General features: G+C 43.3%; 1 protein-coding gene across 1 annotated transcript in view; it reads left to right on the top strand.

The window, feature by feature from the left end:
• The first annotated feature begins 2,143 nt into the window (after positions 1-2,143).
• Positions 2,144-21,490, top strand: part of satb2 (SATB homeobox 2) — a 173,980-nt gene continuing 154,633 nt past the window's right edge. Inside the window, exons 1-3 of the mRNA XM_052020441.1 lie at positions 2,144-2,441; positions 3,244-3,480; positions 8,056-8,232. Of these exons, the coding sequence (XP_051876401.1) occupies positions 3,303-3,480; positions 8,056-8,232 (355 nt within the window). The 5' untranslated portion in view covers positions 2,144-2,441; positions 3,244-3,302. The remainder of the gene's footprint in view (positions 2,442-3,243; positions 3,481-8,055; positions 8,233-21,490) is intronic.

Raw genomic sequence — 21,490 nt, 5'->3', positions numbered from 1 at the left:
CGGAATAGATGAAGGTGCTACATCTTGCATCGTTAAGTGTTGCAAATTAAATGCAATTGCATTACACGCAAAAAAAATCCCCACAAAAAGCAGTTGCATTAATGGAACTTTGTCGGGGATGAACCAGAAATTAATAGAAAATACGTTTTGCCGGGGTTCTTTCAGTATAACGAGCCGCCGTGGCGCAAAATAATGCAGTTGGCTTCTTGAGAACCCTGTCCTGCATCTGAATGCTTAGGAGGTAGAGAGTTTTTGTGGGTTTGGATACCGAGTTGAAATACTTATTTGGATTTTTCTTTGTCCTCTATATATTGGCAATCAGTCCAGTGTTGAAATAAGCTTATATCCGTCGCTAATTTTAGATAAAGTGATTAATTTAACCCTTTAACTCATGTTATTTTCACTATTCAAACTAGGAGATTAATCACGTGGGGAAATATTATTTATTTTACAATATTAATAATTGTAAGTAGCAAAAGTGCATTTGTAAACCTGGATTCTATCCTGTGTTATAATGCACTTTGCTTCCTGAAATGGAGGCACCAAGTTTTTAACAGTTAGGAGCCACCTTAAGTTGCGAGCTCTTTGACTGGGTCACCCGCACAGGCGAGTAACAAAATAATGCCAGCAAGTTTCTGTTGTCTGGTCATAACTGTGTGTGTGTGAGAGTCGTGTGGTTAGGTATGCTGAGTTCCAAACTATGGAATTCACGATGTAGGGACACCGGTAAATAAAGATTAAGAGAAACAAAGATTTTAAGGTGCAGGAGAGCAAAGATTCTTTCACTGGCGGCTCTTCTGCAGAGGGTTAAAGAGCAGCGGACTGGTGTCAAATTCGAGGAGGGAGTGAGAAAGCGAGAGCAAAATCAATTTACTTCCACTTTCCCAGCGGCGGGGATTCTCCGACGGTCTGTCCAAGGACACCCGGTGCACTCCGCGCAAACACTTATGTAGGGCTAGGTGACATTTCCAAACATTCGGGTTTAAAAGACAAAAGAGGAAGGGAGTGAAAGGAACTGTTGACTTTATTAAATATTCATTGCAGGCTCCTAGACAAATTTACGTTCGTTCTGATAAATTATTAAAAGCCGAAAGCATCTGTCTATCAAGAATGCAGTTTATTATTAACTAATTTTACATGGCAGTGCACTTGCTTTATTTATCCAACGCCTCTTTCGAAAAATAAAAGGAAGGACAGCTCTGCGCTTATGATTGTCTGTTAACACCTTGGGGAGGGTGTTAAACGCATCTCCCTTTAACAGGAACTTATCTATGTCCGAAGTAATAAAGGGGTACAGTACCTTGCGTTTGTAGGGAGAGTGTGCTTCTGTATTGTGTGCATCTCCGTGGGCCATTGTGGTTCATGTAACAATCAGTGTCTGTTTGGCTGCATATGTGTGCCCCAATTTGTGTATTTCTGCATTTGTGATTTTGCATTCTGCGTGTGCTTGTAAATGAGTGGTGTGTGTGTGTGTGTATTTGCTGTATTCAGCGCATCTATTCAGAAGGCTCAACCAGCCATCTAATGATCTGGTCATGTGGTGTTATTATCTGTAATAAATGCGAACCGTCTTACAGTAATCAAGCTGATTAAAAATTCTTGCGCGGCAAAGACGGGAAGTGTATGGTGTGTGTGCGCTGGGGAGGGGGTGTAGATTTTCTCTGGTGTTATTTCTTTAATCAAACTGAGCGCCGCTGTCCGAGAAAGCGGCAGCGAGAGCAAGACTCCGTCGCTACCCCCACCCCCCTCACCCTCCCCCTTCCCCCCCCCCCCCCCACCCCCTCCCCTTCTCCTTCACCTTGGGGGCTCGATCACCCTTCACCGTTGAATGCAAAATAAAAGTCTCTCCCGGACCAGGAACGGAAGCGAGCAGGGATCAGGAGAAAGGAGGACAACCCCAAGGAGGGCTGATGAGTCAACGCAACTAATAATTTCCCTCATTCTGTCGCTGTCAGTCCCAAGGCTTCGATCGTGGAGAGAAATGATCAAAGTGACACGGGTGGCTTTTTCCATTTTCCATTGGAACGCCAGCCCCCCTGGAAGTCTTTTCTTTGCATAGTGCATCTTTGAAGTGATTATTTTTTTAAATTCTCTTTTTGTTTTGGAGAGAGATAGTTCTTTAAAGATAATTTATATATGAATTTGTGACAAGGAGTGGCCGCTTGAAGGGAGCATCTCCGGCGTGCAGTGTGTGTGTGTGTGTGTGTGTGAGAGAGAGAGAGTTCCAGTTTCTTTCGCACCCCCATCCCTTCTCTCCATCCACCTCCCTCCTCCTGCGGGATCCGACAGAAGCCGGACATCAGAGCGGCGGGAGATATAGACGAGGGTCTGAGTCGGTGACTGCAGCCCGCCAGCTCAACCTTCAGATCTGGATCCCCTGCTCCTCGTACATGGACAGAGTCACATCTCAGCACATCCTGCCAACAGACACATCCTAGATAGTAAGTCACAGGGACCCAGTGGGGAGACATTATTGTCAAACTACCGCGGAGAAAAAGGGGAGGGGGGGAGAAGGTGGGGGGGGGGGGGCGGACGGCCTCGTCTCCAGCGAACTAGCCACCTTCATTTGAGGAGCAGTTAAAAGTTGGATTTCACCCACTGGAGATAGAGATAGAAACATTAAATATGATTACGGTGTCATAAGAAGTCACTTCAGCCTTGCCGAGCGTTATTACCACGTTTTGGTGCATTTAAACGGCGCTATTCCCCCAAGTATTGAAGCACAAAGTGCTCCTGTCTGGTTTAAAAATGTCAAACAGCTGGCGAGAGCGTTGTAATGTGACAAGTTCGTTTAAGCGAAAGCTTTTCTGTGATGACTTTTGATGCCCTAGTTTTCGTTTCCCGCAGTCCATTAAAAGGGTTCAACGTTTATTCGAGTTTACAAAGTCTTGACTTTCAATGCCACACTTATAGACGCCTGAAACAAATAGCTGCAGGTTTGCTAAGACATTAAGGTTAAGACCAGACTTGCGCCGGCTGAGTCAATGTATGTTAATGTAGCTCTGTTGATGTCGGTGTGCCTGCGTGTGAGAGAGCACCTTTAATTCAGCCTTCACCATCGCTTGCTATAAGTAGTAACCCGACTTTATTTGAAAGTTACGCCTAATAAAGGGCATCGCGCAAATCTCCGCCTGTGTGACCTGTGGAAATGCAGCCGCAAAATGCTCGCTCGCTTCCGAGGTCGAGCAAGTTCGTGCTCTGTGATCACAAGAGACCTGACCCACGCTCTCTTCTTTCTTTCAGGTCTATGCACTTTCCACGGTGAACGGCAATCGGGAGCTCCGACACACTGGTGGCGGAGGATGGAAATGAGGAGCACCAGCCCTTGTCCCTACCCCCGGGACAGCCCGGAGAGAAAGAGCACCAGCCCCGAGGCGCAAGGGCCACCACCCGGTAAGAAGGCCAGACTGGAGCCGAACGGTAGCCCGACGGACGGAGGCAAAGGGAGATCCAACGGCTCTCCGGTCAAGGCGCTGGGAGGTAGGATGCAACACTCGGCGAACTGACAGCAGAGGCACAATTCATGCTGGGTGTCAGGGTTCATCTCGATTAAACTGTGTGTGTGTGTGTGTGTGTTGGGTGTAGGATTACAGGAAGAAAACACGGCCGAGTTCCAGTTCCCTGTTGACCTGCCCAGTATGAACAGTACCTGTCAAGCCCCTGGAGAGCAGTCAGTGCAAAACGTGAAGGGTCTCCCCCACCCCTTCCCCCAATCTCTTCCTCTCTCTCTCTCTCTCTCTCTCTCTCTCTCACACACACACACACACACACACACACAAACCCCCGAGGGGGGAACGTTAAAGGGCCCCTTCCCAGTCAGTGGTCTCCACGCTGACCATCGGCGGGTTGGCGTTCCAGTTGTGTAGCGTCGCCCCTTTTAACCATTGAACGAAAGTGCCTCCAAGTCCGTTTAGAACCAACCCTCACGGGGTATCTTCGTGTGTCTGACATGTGCCGATGCAGAGTGGAAAACTTGTACGGAAAGTGAGAGGAACACTGTGATCGTACAAAGAATGGGACGCGACCCCCAATGATATAGTTCAAAGGCAGAAACCGAATCCCGGCCTGATTCCCGTGGTTGATTAACGCACCAGGTTTACCCATTGCCAATGTGGATTGCAGTATTTAGGAATGAATGTGATTTGAGGCCACTCTTAGTTCATCTTTGAACAAAATTAGTCTTTAAAGTATCACGCCGTCCTCATGTTCCAGCGCTCCTTGACTATCACATCCTCCTTCAGGAAGTCCAGGGCAAGAGTCAGGTCCGAGATGGTGGGAGAACTTCTCTTCCTCCACGCCGCCGCTATGCAAAAGTCAGAGTTGTGCTGCATTCCCACGTAGGTAGCAGCGGTGAGCCCGATTGAGGACTTTCGGTTATACTTAGGGGAGACGGGAAGGTAATTTCATATTCGTAATTCCTTACGACACAGATGCCGGCTCAGAGCACTTCCATCAACGCACTTATTTCCCCTGTAACCTATTCTTTCTCACACGCCCATTAACACCGTCCCCTTATTACACTAGGGGGCATTTACAGTAGTCAATTAACCGAAGCATCTGGGATTTCACTTTAGTTAAGAAGAGTGAAAATCAGTATAGTTGAGACTAGTGGTTTTGCATCGGTTATATGTGGGATGTGCGGCACAGAAGCAGGCCATTTGGTCCAAGCAGTTCCTACTTCACCAGAGCCCCTCCCGTCTTTCCCCATCTTAATTTATCAGTCGAAACCTCCATTCCCTTTCCCCTCCTTTGCTTGTCCATCCTCCCTTTAAATGTACTTATACTATTCGCTTCAACCATTCTGTCTGGTTGCCAGTTTCACATGCTCACCACACTTTAGGTAAGGAATTCTTACCAGGTTTCTTGGTGTCTATCTTATTATGAAAGTCTGTAGTAATGCTCTTCCCCACGGGGAAACATTCACTCTGCATCTGTTCTATCAAAACCTTTCATCATTTTCAAGACCTCTATTCATCTACCCCAAGCCTTCTTTGCTCAGAAGAGTCCCTTTTTACCCATGGTTAATTGATTTACTTTGGAAAATCAGGTCAAAGGTGCAAACATGGTAACTTCCTAAATAAAAGCCCACTAAATTTCACTGAAATGATTCCATCTCAGGTCAAACTCAAGATGTTGTAATTGTTCTCAGGTCTTATAACCCCTCCAAGAGATCTGTATGACTAGAACTAGGGGACATAGCCTCAAGATTCAGGGGAATAGATTTAGGGCAGAGATGAGGAGAAACTGCTTTTCCCAGAGACGAGTGAATCTGTGGAATTCTCTGCCCAGGGAAGCAGTAGAGGCTACCTAAGGCACCGTTAGATAGATTTTTGCATAGTAGGGGAATTAAGGGTTATGGGGAAAAGGCAGGTAGATGGATCTGAGTCCTCGGCCAGATCAGCCATGATCTTACTGAATGGCGGAGCAGGACCAATGGGCCAGATGGCCTCCTCCTGCTCCTATTTCTTAGGTTCTTACGAAGATGTGCCCGAAGTATTTTGTCTGCTGCTGTAATATTGTTCTTTTGTGAATTCTCTGCCCAGGGAAGCAGTAGAGGCTACCTAAGGCACCGTTAGATAGATTTTTGCATAGTAGGGGAATTAAGGGTTATGGGGAAAAGGCAGGTAGATGGATCTGAGTCCTCGGCCAGATCAGCCATGATCTTACTGAATGGCGGAGCAGGACCAATGGGCCAGATGGCCTCCTCCTGCTCCTATTTCTTAGGTTCTTACGAATATGTGCCCGAAGTATTTTGTCTGCTGCTGTAATATTGTTCTTTTGTGAATGTGGCCAAAATAATAACCAACTATTTGTCTGGGTTGTTAGAATACTAACTTATCATTCCTTATATTTCAATATGCTTGTCTTTCTCTGGTATTCTGCTTTCAGTTATTTAGATTTTTGCTCTCACAATTAATTTAACCATAATCTCTGTCAAATTCTGAACAAATGAGGCATTAATTTGATTCCATAACTATGATGTTTTGCCTCAATTTAAAGCTTAGACTCCATTTACTCTGATTAAAATCACAGCAATTGAAACTTGAAAACATTATGGAATAACCTTCAAATAATTTTGAAAGAATCAAGTAAATCGTAAGAAAAAACTAATGTAACAACTTTTTAATCAAACCACAAAGTGTGTAGGTTAATAAATATTACTAAACAAAAAGGCTGTTTAGTGTGATCATTGCACCATTAAAATTTTTGGACTGAGAACCTTGGAGTGAGTAAAATTACATTATATTGGAGATATAAAATATTTATTGTTACACTTGTTCAGAAGATATGCAAGTGGGTTGTTGAATTGGTGTGTTGTGGATAGAAAATAAATGAAGACAACATGCAAAGTTATAAAAATCCAAGATAAGTAAATTATATGGGTAAAACCTGGACTCAAGTTTCTGAAACAGAATTTGATACGTGTTGTGTCACATATGTAGGTCAAATTATTTCATAATATGGTGAAATGTGCAAAATATATTGAACTGTCAGGGTTGGGGATTACAAGTTTTACCATCAGCAAATCAGAAATATTGTGTTATCAACTTTCAGAATTATATACCGCCATTGTATTGGATGCCCTGGTTTAATATACATTTATATTTCTAACCATATTTTGTTAAACTTATACTGAGGCCTATCTACAGAAGACATTATCATCTTCCAGCTAGCAACGGTTCCTTCCCAGCTTGCCACTGAATACATCCACCCATTCTGCCATGGTTTTTTAAGACTTTAAATGTAAAATAAGGAATTAGTCAAGCTTTTGTGATGCATTGAAGTATGCCCCTTGTAGCACATAATTTCTCCAATCATGTCAATCTTAGTCAAAAGTGAAACTTATAGAATGAAATGTTAATTTCTCTTGGTAAACTTATTTGCCGAGGGTAACTTAAATGAAAAAGCCGAATAGAGCATATATTGGGCTGAATGCAAACTTTAAATCGCTGATGAGTTTTCAGTATCAAATATTTCTGCCTTCATGTTTTTTGCTTTGTTAAAGAAAATACACACTAGCTTGACTAAGATAAATGCAGACTGGCATGAATGGAATCAGTTATTGCCTTTTAGCCTTATTGTTTCCATTTGTTTTGTTTTGTATCTGATATCTTAGTTGAGAGCTGAGCCTGTATTTAGAGAACACTGTCACAAGCAGTTTCTCTCTAATAATCAAACTTGCAAAAAACTCTTATCAACTTTGGTATTATTTTCTTCTCAGTTTTTCCATTGGTAATATTTTCAACATTGCTTTCTGAATCGTGAATAACCTTGAAGAAATCTGTGCATGTCAATTTATTGAACTTGATGCAATGAGAGATCAGAATTATCGGAGGTAGAAATATTTTTCATAGCCCAGAGTAATACGGTTATAGCATATTAATCATTTTTTTATCATTATATCTAGTAATGCTGCAAGCCCATCATCAAACCATTACTATATCCCACATCCCAACCCATTGCTCAAAATAAAAGAATATATGTATGAGATGGGAATAAAGTTAAATAGAAGGAGAATATTCTGCAAAAAAATTGATTTTTTTGGGAAATGAGATCCCAATAGGGGTGCAATTTTTTGTTTGAAAACCTGGTTGCTTTCTTTTAGAGGAATGCTGTTGCTTCTGTTTAAAACTTTGGGAAGGATAATTGGCATTTTCCTTGCAGTAGAATCTCATGGCAATTGATCTGTTTGCTCAGAGGACTTTACAAATCCAGATTTACTCTGGGATCTCATGTAACAAATGTCGTCATTAAGTAAATCGTCACAGTTTCAAATGAAGAGAAGTATTTTGGGGTTATCCCAAAACTAAAATGTTGGTAAAGCAGTTGCCTCAGTGGCTTTTAGTGATGTATACAATAAGGACTGCCTCTGAGTTCTGAACTGTGGTCTGATTACCAAAGCCAATGGTGTAGTGCTGGAATTAATAAACAAGTCAACGAACAAAATCTTCATCCTGTCAAACAGCGTTAGTGGTGATTGGGTTCTGATCAGACCTGACTCTTTTCGAAACCAAAGCCTGTGTATTATTTAGATTCTGTTTCTCCCTTATTCAGGGTCTACCCTGCCAGTGTTTTGTGTGGTGGAGCAGTCAGACAATCCTGTGGAGAGTGAAGGGAAAGAGGAGCATGCTGAATTTGTGCTGATCCGTAAAGATGTGTTGTTCAACCAGCTCATCGAGACAGCCCTATTATCACTTGGATATTCCCACAGTTCTGCAGCACAGGCTCAAGGTAGGATCTGACTTTCTTTTCCTTGGCTGCTGTATTTTAGTGAGAAATTTCATTGTGAACCCTAGTATCAGAAATTGCAGAGAGCAAAAGCAACAATTGCTGTGTCTAAGTATTAATCAGTTGAGTTTCATTGCAAAATTGTCTTAGCAGTAAGCAGTTGTTCTCGACTGAAATGAAATGTAACTTCACATTGATAAAATATCACAGAATTCATATCAATAGGACATCGTGTTTTGTGGATGAGAGTTTTGTAATCATTACAATATACTGTATATTTTATAAAATCAGAAATCATCTAGTGGTAATTTAAAGTGGGAAAGTTTCTAACTTTATGTTTCTTGATTGGGAAATAAAGGTTTACTCTCACTAACAACAAGATATTAATATCTAAAGGAGATATTGTAATTTTGCAACATGGAGCAATTTGTTTTAATGCTTGTTCAGGAAGATATTCTGATAGCTCTTTAAATGTATAACAAATCATTTTGAAATAATTGGAGAGCACTTTAAGAAGGAAAGAACCCGCGTACGACTGGCAGATCAGACTGTTCTCAGAAATTGCATTTTCCACCAGTTTAGGATTCATTTCCACTAGAACTGCTGTGTTGGTGCAAAGGTCTATTGTTGTAGGCCAGAATGCATTATCAGAGCCTGACTCTATTACAGGAGCAAAACTGTGCTTTGGAGATAGGTAGAGTTTAAAAATCCATTGTGTATTCTGCAAAGTCAGCGACAAAAAAGTTTATGTCAGTGGTATAAATGTACCTTCAGAAATTATTTTGTATTGTGCATATATTTTGTTTATCAACTAACCATGAGTCAAACTCATTTAATTCATTGTTACCAGGCATTAATTACAATTGGTGTAGGTGTTTGGGATGTAGAGTTCATTTAAATGCATTAAGATGGAGATCACGTGTCAGTCTATGTACACGTTGGTTTGTTTGTACAGTGATGGGGTTAATCTTTATATCTTTCATGTGTTCTGATACAAATTCAGACATAACTATATTATTCATAACTGTATCAATCATAAACTGGCTTACCATGCTCAACAATATCAAAAGTCATTAATGGGGAACCTCAGATGATTGAAGGCTTCATTGTATCTTGTACTTAAAATGGGATTTCGTTGCTATAACTCTCATATGCTTCAGTGGGGTGAGTTTGATAGGCTTTTTATTCTGTAAAGTTTATTCAGCAAAGCACTAAACTAGTGTACTAGAGACACAAGAGAATGCAAATGTTGGAAACTGGAGCATAAAATGAGTTGCTGGAAGAACTCTGCAGGTCAGCAGCACCAGTCCTGATGCAGGGTCTCAACCCGAAACAGCGACTATCCCTTTGCCTCCGCAGAAACTAGTATACTTAGGGTCTCTGGTTCAATTTTAGTCTTGCCTGCCTCTACAATACGGCTTGTCTCAATGACCCAGTTCCACGGCCTTTTTCTGGCTTTATGGATGGAGTTCCCAACTGGTGCCAGTCCCTCTGCGTTGATGGGAGGGTATCCCAGGTACTTTCAGTTCCAGGCTGCAGAAACACATTTTCAGTGGGTGCTGACACCGATCACATATAAATTCAGATCCTGACTATTCAAAACATCAACTTGCGCTCTTAATATTGCCGACTATCCCTTGACTCCTCGTTGAAGGCAGAGGTATTAATACTGAGCAAAAAGGAGGAGATGTTAGGATGAGTGAAAGCTTGGTCACAGAGGTAAGCTTGCCTCTTGGAGGAGCCAAGGATCAGAGCAACAATGGAAACAAAAGGGAAACAGCTCTACATGTGAAGTGTGATTGAGATTCAAGAAGGATCAGTACCTTTCAGTCCCACTCTGTTATGTCCTGTAGTTTGACAGCAGGTCTGTTTGTGGGACATCAGAGCAAATAAGCAGGTAGGCCTGTGGGGGGATGCTGGGATGGTGGTGGTGGGGGAGGGGGAATGGTCAGGGGTTTGCCATGCATGAGCTGGGTCTGGGAAATGCATCGTCCTGAGGTCTCTTGGACTTGCTCAGGCTGCCCAGCTCCAGCTGTCCCCTTGCCTTTGCCAGTGATGGTGGGGGTGGGGGGGGGGGTGGCTAAGTGGGGGAGGTGGAAGGGAGAAATAGGGATGGTCCACACAGCCTGTTGTGTGGGACTGAAGTACTTTAGGGGAGGTCTGTCTGCCTGGACTGATCAATGCTTCCGCTGGGAGCTGGGAGCTGGTCACAGTGAGGAGCTCAGTGTCTCTGACTGGCTTCAATTCCACAGCCCTAATACCAGAGAGTGTGGTAGCTTTGTGGTTAAGTTACTGGACCTGCAGCCAAAGGTCTGCACCATGAATCCCACCATGCCTGTTGTAAACGTAACTTTAAGTAATTCAATGAATCCGGTGCTACAATAGAAACGAGACTGAGTAATCATGCATCTAATGGATTGCCATGAATAAAAAACACAGCTGGTTCACTAATATCCTGGAAATGTGCCTGGTCTATTTGACACCCTAGACCCACCAACCTGGTTCACTCCCAACTAACTCCCCAGTTCAGGGGCAATGGACAATATATGGCAGCATCATCCACATCCAGCGAACAAATAAAAAAAATCTGCAATTGTGGTTTTAGAAAATTTGTACGTTCTTCCCTCGTGTGTCTGCGTGGGTTTCCTCTGGGTGCTCCGGTTTTCTCCCACATTCCAAAGACGTACAGGTTAGGAGCCGTGGTCACATTATTGTTGGCGCCGGAAGAGTGGTGACACTTGCGGGCTGCACCCCCCGCCCCCCCCCCCCCCAGCACATTCTAGGCAGGCACGGTGGTGTAGCGGTTAGCATAACACTATTACAGTGCCAGCGACCTGGGTTCAATTCCGGCCGCTGTTTGCAAGGAGTTTGTACGTTCTCCCTGTGACTGTGTGGGTTTCCTCTGGGTGCTCCGGTTTCCTCCCACGTTCCAAAGGCGTACTGGTTAGGAAGTTGTGGGCATGCTGTGTTGGTGCCAGAAGCATGGCGACACTTGCGGGCTGCCCCCCAGAACACTCTACACAGAAGGTGCATTTCACTGTGTGTTTCGATGTACATGTGACTAATAAAGATATATAAAAAAAGAATACAGTACATAATTGAAGTGAATAAATATATAGGCATGTGCATAAGCTTCTGAAATTTGTTTAGATTACAGGATCAAGCACTCTTTCTGATACCTACCAGGTGAAATGTTAATGTTCAGCACCAGGTAGGATGATGTAGTGCTGAACCAGTTTGATTGCATTATCTCCTGAGGCCATTTTCCAGCTATATTTTTCAGGGCGAGGAACAATCCTTCCGGCGAGCAGTCAGGGGTGGGTGATGCACACTTTCACCAAGGTCAAATTTGCGGTTGGAATCGGTGTATCGTGCTTCACCGGATTCCCATTAATTGGTGAGAGTGGGTGAGCTCCTAAGAGCAGAATTTGGCCCCCACACTTTTATCAGTGTCTTCTTGTCAGGTGTGGTGCCATGTCTGAGTGAGAGGACAGGCAGCACCCAGCGCCAGAGACCTGTTGCCGCTGCTCTGTATTCAGTGACTGAGCTTCCACTGCTTGGTGCCATCAGCAATGAAGAAGACCTAAAGCATTGCACATCGCATCCTGCACCTTACATATCCTTGACACTCTCAGCTTGCCCCTATCCTGATACCCGCCAGGACCACACTGGACTGTTTACAAACCTAGGCCTAGAAATTTGATTCCACCATTTTTGGTGCTCCATTGGATGTAATGGATGTAACATTGGTGCCAACTGGGCTCCAAAAATAATATTAAATCAGCTGCAAACAATTGTACAACAGTGTTAGTGTGGCTTCCTATCAAAAAAATGCATTAAATCATAACCTGTGTGGATCCTGACAGGAGCACATCCAATTTATTCCAGCTGCTACCTCTTCACTGTGCGGCAGCAGGAAAAGGTGCCAGGTCTTAAAGGAACACTCCCCTTGGCTGTGCACATTATGGTTGCTGTGGAGGAGAGGGAGGCTGGAGGGCCATACAGAGAGCACCAAGGCTCACAGAAAATGGTTTTGTGGTGGTGGTGAGAATTAGAGACATGCCAGGAGGGAGAGCCCAAGTACAATACAGTTCCTCCCCAGGTTGTGAACAGCCGACGTATGGACAACTTTTATGTACGAACAAATGTTTGAGAGACTGGCAGGAGGGATGGTGACAGATTTGCTGGCTGCTGCGGGGCTGCAGGCATCTTCTGGTGGGTGGTAACAGGGCAGTTCTGCGGCCCTTCTCTACCCGCCGCCCTCCCCACCCCACCCCACACACCGAGCTGCAACAATCAGGGGCTGGGTGGAGCCAAGCAGAGCTGGGAGCGCTGAGAAGACTCACTTGCTCACTCACTGAGTCAGTGAGCCCGGCTGGTGGCTGCTTTCCCCACACCTGCTCGGTGTCCCATCACGGCCGTTTCTGGGATCCTCTCCCACTCACTGTTCTTGTTCATTTTTGACTTGTGAACAGTTCGGGTTGCAAACTATTCTCTGGAGCAGAACCCTGTCATAGTCTGGGGACTACCTGTAAAGCAATTGCAGAACAAAGTATCATTATCACTGTGTTTATAAAAAAGACCTCCAAAGCACCATAAATACTAAAGTACTGCTCTTAAACACAGATGTACATATAAATACACATGCACATACTTATCACCAGCTTTCACTCAGCATAGAGCGTTGACCCCACAAAACCCAACGTAGATGAAGTTTATAAATGTATAATGTAAGGTTTACTTATATCATACCTGTCTTTGAGGTAGCAACTGCTAGGAACAGGGGAGCTCTCACCTAGATTGGGTTTAGTGGAGTGGTTGGGGGGAGGAGGGGTGTTGTTGGAAGGTCCCCTCAGGCACAGCACTGAACAAAGATGGAGGAGAGGGTCCTTCTCCCCCGTACAGTAAACCACTGAGGCACCATTAAATGAGTTCCTCAGTAGATCAGTTCTCCAAAAGCACTCTGTACCAGTTCATGAATAACCTCACTTCCTCCATTCCATCATTGACAGATGTGCTTGCAGGTGCTGTGGCCTCTGGAATTTCCTCTGTAAAACTTTCCACCTCCTGCTCCCCTTTTACAGCCCCCCCCCCCACCCTTAAAACCCATGTCTCTGATCTACATTTTTGTCACTATTGCTTTTTTAATTATACCTCTACGACAGGCCTTGAAGGGCTTTTCTACATTAGAGTCACAATAAAAAGACTTTAGGCTTTATGAGTCCTTTCATTATCCAAAGTTTGCAGCTTATAGTTATACCTAACAAATACACCAATAAAATGAGGCTTTTAAAAATGAAGTTATTTATGAAGGAACTTGGGAGTTATGTTTAGCTTTGCGGTATTGGAAGTTTTTGTAAAACTATGCTTACAAATGCCAGGATGATGCTCTCTGGCAGAAATGCATACATGAGCTATATTTGAATGATCACATTATTGGGCTCGGACAATCATTAAGGACTGGATATAAAACCAGAAATGGTGTTGGAGAGATGACAAACTTTGTTTCCCTTCAAACATTGTTTTCTTATTTGGAAGGAATATCCATTCTGTCAATCTTGATTAAGCGTTGCTTCCTTGTAAGGCCCAAGGAAATAGTGGTAAAGACCTCAATTTCCCCAAAGGATTGAAAGGAATGTGAGGATTGGGCAGCATCAGCATGGATTTATGGAAAGGAAATCATGTTTGGCAACTCTTCTAGACTTTTTGAGATTGTAACTAGAAGAACAGATAAGGATGAACCAATAGTTGTGGCCTCAGCTATTCAAAATCAACGTCAATGACTGAGTTGAGAGGATCAAGTACAATATAAAGTTTGCTGATTATGTTAAGTTGGGTTGCAGTGTGTGCTATGAGAAGGATGCAGAGAGGCTTCAGGGGAGTATAGTGAGGTTAAGTGAAAAGGCAAATGGCAAATTGAATATAAGGTGGAAGAACATATTTTGTGGAAAAATAGAAGAAGGGAATACGTTTAAATAGTGAGAGACAGAAAGTGTCGGTGTTCAGAGGGACCTGGGTATTCTTGCAAATAAATTACTGGAAGTTAACATTGAGGCATGCAATTAGGAAGGAAAAAGGTATATTGTTTTTATTCCACTTGAATTTGAGTACAACTGTAGAGATGTCTTGCTTCAATTATATAGGAATTTAGTGAGACCACAGCTGAATATTATCCACAGATCTGTTCTACTTACCTAAAGAAGGATATACTTGTAATAGAGAGTGCAACAAAAATTCACCAGATTGATTCCTGGGATGGTGGGTTTGTCCTTTGAGGAGACATTAAGCAAACAGGGCCTACACTCTCTTGAGTTTAGAAGATCAAGAAGTGATCTCATTAAACTTACAAGCTTCTTCTGTGGGTTGGCGGGGTGGGTGGGGAGTTGATGTTTCTCTGAGGTGGTGTCTAGATCCAGGGCCACAGTCTCAAAGTAAAAGAGGTCAGCCAATCAGGTCAGAGATGAGAAGAATTTTCTCCATCTTGAGGGTAATGCATCTTTGTAATTCTCTACTCAAGAAGCTAGGTGAATAGATTTTTATATCTTATAGGGTTAGTGCAGGAAAGTGGTTTTATGTAAAAAAATTAACTATGATCTTATTGAATGGCACAGCAGGCACACGAGCTGACCAATGTCCATTTCTTATGTTCTAATGTCTCCATTCAGCCCAAAATCAATGTAATGAGAGATAAAAGACCTCAATTTCCCCAAAGGATTGAAAGGAATTTGAGGATTTTTGAGATTGTAACTAGAAGGGGTTGCTGGAGGCAGAGATTCTCACATTTAATAAGTACCAAGATGAGCACTTGAAGCGTCAAGGCATGGGAAACTGCAGGCCAAGGGCTGGAAAATGGGATTAGTATGGATAGGAACTTAATGGTTGGCAGAGGCATGATGGGCCAAAGAGGCCTGTTTCTGTGTTGTATGTCTCTATATTGTTACAGTGGGACACTTTGAAAGAGATAAGATAAGGTAAGATATCTTTATTAGTCACATGTATATCGAAACACACAGTGAAATGCATCTTTTTGCATAGAATGTGCTGGGGGCAGCCTGCAAATGTCGCCATGCTTCCAGCGCCAACGTAGCATGCCCACAACTTCCTAACCCGTATGTCTTTGGAATGTGGGAGGAAACTGTAGCACCCAGAGGAAACCCACGCAGACACGGGGAAAACGTACAAACTCCTTACAGACAGCGGCCGAAATTGAACCCAGGTCGCTGGCGCTGTAATAGTGTTACGCTAACAACTACACTACTGTGCCTGCCCGTATTTAAGGTAATCAAAGGCAACATGGTTTTGTGAAAGGGAAATCATGTTTGACCAATTTACTGAAGTTCGTTGAAGTGGTAAAATATGGTGTGGATAAATGGAAACTGGTCAATGAACTTAAATTCGATTTGCAGAAGGCATTTGATAAGGTGCAGAAAATAAAAACTCATGGTAACATATTGGTGTGGCTAGAAGATTGCGTGGCTAATAGGAAAAAGAGAGTAGGCATAAATAGATCTTTTTCTACTTATATTGAGTGGTATGCCATAAGGATCGATGCTGAGGCCTCAGTTTTTTTTACAATTTATGTAAATGCCTTGGATGAAGACAAAAGGGACATAAATATGTTAAAAGAGTGGCAAAGATTTGGCAAATGAGGGAAAATTGAAAACGGTCCATTTTGATGGGAAAATTAAAAAGAGTCATATCATCAAAATGGTGAGAGATTGTAGAGCTCCGAGATGTAGAGACATCAGGGTGTGCAAGTGCATGATTCACAGCAAGTAATGAGGAAAGCTAACAGAATATTATTACTTGTTGATAGGGGAATCTAATTCAAAAATAGGAATGCTGTGTAAAACTTACGCAGGGCATTGGTGAGCCCATACCTGGAATAATCTGCCTATCAGTATCTCTTACCTGCATCTACCTATCACCACCTTGTGCTCACCCCACCTCCCCTCTTTTGTCCACCTATCACTGCTCTGTTTTTTGCCCCCTATATATTGGGCTTCCCCTTTTCCTATCTTCAGTCCAGAAGAAGGGTCCTGACTCAAAACATTGACCGCCTGTTTTTCTCCACGGATGCTGTCTGGCCTGCTGAATTCCTCCAGCATCTTGTTGTTTTTTAACTTTGTACAGTATTGGCCTCCTTATTTTAAGAGTGTTAATGAACTGGAAGCAATTCAGAGAAGGTTTACTATGCTAATACTGGGAATTGATGCATTGTTTTATGAGGAAAGGTTGAATAGGTTAAACATAGAACATAGAACAGTACTGTGTGCAGTTTTGGGCCCCATATCTTAGGAAGGATGTGCTGATGTTGGAGAGGGTTCAGAGGAGATTTACGAGGATGATTCCAGGAAAGAAAGGGCCTACGTATGATGAGCGTTTGTCGGCTCTTGGACTGTACTCACTGGAGTACAGAAGAATGAGAGAGGACCTCATAGCGACATTTAAAATGTTGAAAGGAATGGACAGGGTAGATGTGGCTAGGTTGTTTCCCTTGGTGGGTGAATCCAGGACCAGAGGGCACAATCTTAGAATTAGAGGGTACAGTTTCAAAACAGAGATGAGAAATTTCTTTAGCCAGAGGGTGGTTAAATTGTGGAATTCCTTGCCATGTACAGCAGTGGAGGCCAGATCAGTGGGGGCGTTCAAGGAAGAGATAGATAGATATCTAAATAGTTGGGGTATCAAGGGATATGGGGATAAGGCTGGAAATTGGGATTAGAATAGTTTTCTCCCCCCCCCCATTTCTCATTTCTCATTTTTTCCCTTTTCCTTGGAGCAGACTCGATGGGCCGAATGGCCTGCTTCTGCTCCCTTGTCTTGTGATCTTGTGAGCACAGAACAGGCCCTTCAGCCCACTATGTTGTGCTGACATAGCTATTCCTTCCTACCTACAGAATGCCCATATCCCTCCATTTTCCTCTCATTCATGTGCCCATCCAAGCCCCTCTTAAAAGCCCCCAGTGGATTTGCCTCCACCACCCTATCAGGCATCCACCACTCTCTGAGTAAAAAACTTACCCCTCACGTCTCTTCTGAACCTACCCCCCTCACCTTAAATGCATGCCCTCTGGTATTGGATTGCTCTGGTATAGGTCAGGCTTGAATTTAGAATAATGACTTGATTGAAACATACAAGATCCTGAGGGGTCTTGACAGGGTGGATGTGGAGAGGATGTTCCCTCTTGTGGGAGAATTACAGTTCACCATTAACAAAAAAAGGTATTACCCATTTTTGACAGAGATGAAATGCATTTTTTTCTCTTAGAGGGTCGTTATTCATTGCAACTCTTTCAAGCTGAGTCAATGAATGTGTTTAAGGCAGAGATAACATTCATAAGCAAGGGGGTGAAAGGTGGGCAGATGGGAATGCAGAGGGTAGGGGTTTCAATCAGATCAGCCACGATAATATTAAATCGCGCACAGGCTCGAGGGGCTGAGTGGTCTACTCATGCTGCTAATTTGTACGTTTACGTGAAATCATTTTGAAAGTGGTGGTTAATTTTTGGAAAAAGGGCTCGCCTGTGAATCCTCAATGGATCAGGTTGAGCCTGACGTTTTTTTGGCATGCATTAATTTACCACTTCAGTCACAATGTTGTACAGAGTGGGTAAGCTGCAGTAGATTCCAGGTTTGGGTTCCAATTGTCCACATGGCTCAGTTCTCCAATTTTAGTTTTACTGCTGTGGAGTCAGTGTAATACTGTAATACTGTGCATTGTCACCTGTTAAAGAGGGGGGGAACTCAGAATGAGAGTCTTTGGCTTCTCATCATGTGGTTACGGTGAACTATTGACAGACGCTACCGAACCAACTCTCCAGCATTGAAGACTTACAATGGATGGAAGGAAAAATTTCCCACAAGCTTTCTATTTCTATGAGAGTGCTACCTAAAGCTTCAAGTTGCTACAAACCTTCCAACCTGCTCACTCCCCTCCACATTGGGTGATCAGTGTTCAGATATAGGAATGACTTTACAACATAGTTCCATTCTAGAAAATAATCTGGAATTCATTAGTAGATCTGCTGGTGCACAAAAGGCTGGGTCCTCGTCTGACTGAGGAAAGTAATCTGGTTTTAAAACAGAAAATGCCACCTGATCCACTGTGTGTTTCTAGCATTTTCCATTTGTATTTCGTATTTCCAGTATCTGCAGTTTCATTTTGATTTTCAAATCATTTGGTTGCCAACCCTAATGCATTCTTCTTCAATATCCTTTTTGCAAGGGAGAACCTGTGGAAAAGTGTCAGATTCTGTATGCAATTCTGATCACCATATTTATCAAAAGGATATATAAACTCTGGAGAGGGTGCGGAGACTTACGAGGAATGTGAAGATGTACAGTCAGGGATGGATGAGTGGACTGAGTCTGTCTTCTCTTGAGAAAAGGCTGAGGGAAAACCTAACAGATGTTATGAAGGGTACTAACCTGGGAAGAGTACACTGAGAGATCTTTTTAATGTTGTCATTGCAAAATCCAATATAGAACTCAGAAGCAACTTCTATCACCAAGAGTGGTGCGAATGTGGAACTTGATGTCACAGGGAGTGATTGAGGTGAATAGTTTGGATGCATTTGAGGGAAGGCTGGAAAAGGGAGAATGAATAGAGGGCAGATTGATACATTTTGATGGGGAAAGATGCAAGGAGGCTCTAGTGAAATATAGATGCTGGTATGGACTAGTTGGGCCAAATGACCTGTTTCTGTGTGGTATATCCCATGTTATGTTATGTTCTCTTTGCAAAAAGTTCGTTGAAAGGATTGAAACAGTTGGGAGCACCTCTGGGCCGTGTGCTCGTGGACTGTGCACTCAGAGTAGCCAAGGAAATGAATCATGGAATCACAGAAATTTATGAGAAATATAAAAATCATTTAGCCCACTGAGTACAACTCACCCTAGTAGATGAAGGAAAAGCTGTGGATGTTGTCTACATGGACTTTAGTAAGGCCTTTGACAAGGTCCCACATGGGAAGTTAGTTCAGAAGGTTCAGACACTAGGTATCCATGGAAAGGTTGTAAACTGGATTCGAAATTGGCTATGTGGGAGAAGACAGAGAGTGGTAGTGGACGATTGTTTCTCAGACTGGAGGCCTGTAACTAGTGGTGTGCCTCAGGGATCTGTGCTGGGGCCATTGTTGTTTATTGTCTATATCAATGATCTAGATGATAATGTGGTAAATTGGATCAGCAAGTTTGCTGATGACACTAAGATTGGAGGCGTAGTGGACGGCGAGGAAGGCTTTCAAAGCTTGCAGAGGGACCTGAACCAACTGGAAAAATGGGCCAGAAAATGGCAGATGGAATTTAATGCAGACAAGTGTGAGGTGTTGCATTTTGGAAGGACAAATCAAGGTAGGACACACACAGTAAATGGTAGGGCACTGAGGAGTGCGGAGGAACAAAGGGATCTGGGAGTTCAGATCCATAATTCCATGAAAGTGGTGTTGCAGGTAGACAGGGTTGTAAAGAAGGCTTTTGGCATCCTGGCATTCATATATCAAAGTATTGAGTATAGGAGTTGGGATGTTATGGTGAGGTTGTATAAGACATTGGTGAGGCCAAATTTGGAGTATTGTGTGCAGTTCTGGTCACCTAACTATAGGAAGGATATTTGTAAGATGGAAAGAGTGCAGAGGAGATTTACTGGAATGTTGCCGGGTCTTCAGGAGTTGAGTTACAGGGAAAGATTGAACAGGTTAGCACTTTATTCCTTGGAGTGCAGAAGAATGAGGGGAGATTTGATAGAGGTTTACAAAATTATGAGGGGTATAGACAGAGTAAATGCGAGTAGGCTCTTTCCACCTAGATTAGGAGAGATAAGTACGAGAGGACATGGCTTTAGGGTGAAAGGGGAAAGATTTAGGGGAACATTTGGGGGAACTTCTTCACTCAGAGAGTGGTGGGAGTGTGGAACGAGCTGCCATCTGACATGGTAAATGCAGGCTCACTCTTAAGTTTTAAGAATAAATTGGATAGACACATAGACAGGAGAGGTCTGAAGGGTTAGGGACTGGGTGCAGGTCAATGGGACTAGCGGAATAAAGTTTTGGCACAGACTAGAAGGGCCGAATGGCCTGTTTTCTGTGCTGTAGTGTTCTGTGATTCTATGGTTCTAGAGTGGTTGGTGTGTGGAACGCACTGCCGGCAGAGGTTGTGGGGGCAGATACATTAGGGACATTTAAGAGACTCTTAGATAGACACATGCAGGATAGAAAAATAGTGGGCTATGTGGGAGGGAAGGGTTAGATAGATTTTAGAGCAGGATAAAATGTCGGCAGAACATTGTGGGCCGAAGGGCCTGTACTGTGCTGTAGTGTTCTATGTTCTATGTAATCTGGAATCACCGTCCCACAAAGCCTCCTCTCTGTTTTGAAGAATCGTTGGCCATGGATTCTCATGAGTCACTGAGGATGTAACTGGTTTTCAAGGAGGCTTTGAGATCATCCTTGAATCGTTTCCTCTGACCTCCTGGTAAAATCTTGCTGAGACAGAGCTTGGAATAGTGTGCCTGTTTTGGGAGTCTGCTGTCAGGCATGCAGATGATATCCACATAATTAGAGCCTTAATGCTACAGATATTAGCCTGGAAGAGAATGCTGACATTAGTCTACTTATCCTTTCAGTGAGGATGGAGGATTTTGTGGGGACAGCATTGATGGGATCTCTCCAATGTTAAGAAGTTCTGGGTGTAGGAAGACCAAGTCTCAGAAGTATGCAAGGGGAAAGGAATAACTGCTGCCCAAAAGATGATGAGCTCAATGCTGAGTTTCAGGTTTTTACCTCTGAAGCCACTCTTCCTCTTGGACAAAGATGTGATGGTGCACTGGAAGTGGTGCTGAATTTCATCACCAATGTCTGCCTTCACTGAGAGGTGGCTTCGACATGGAAAGTGATCCAAATTTCCAGTCTTGTCATGCACCTTTATTGTCTGGGTTAGTTTGGCATAGCAGGGCTAGGTTGATAGAGGACCTTGCCTTACAAATGTTTCATATGCTTCAGTGTGCACATGGCATGTGTTGCCTGTGTACTGCAGCTTGGAGGTGTATTGAGATTGGAGTGCATTTGGATCTGGTATGGAGGTGATGAAGGTTGAATAGTTTCTATTTGCCCTGTACAGTTGCTTCACTCCAGCGGGCATTTTGATGGCGATGAGATTCTATATTACAGCAAAGAAGGTTGAGAAGAGAGCTGGAGTGATGACAAAGCCTTGCTTGATCCTTGACTATTCTGGCTTTGAGTCTGTGCTTGACTCTTGCGAG

Source organism: Pristis pectinata, chromosome 1 (genome assembly GCF_009764475.1).
Source record: "Pristis pectinata isolate sPriPec2 chromosome 1, sPriPec2.1.pri, whole genome shotgun sequence".
NCBI classification, from domain to species: domain Eukaryota; kingdom Metazoa; phylum Chordata; class Chondrichthyes; order Rhinopristiformes; family Pristidae; genus Pristis; species Pristis pectinata.
The sequence above is the reverse complement of the archived record's forward strand: the minus strand, read 5'-3'. Positions and strand labels throughout refer to the sequence as shown.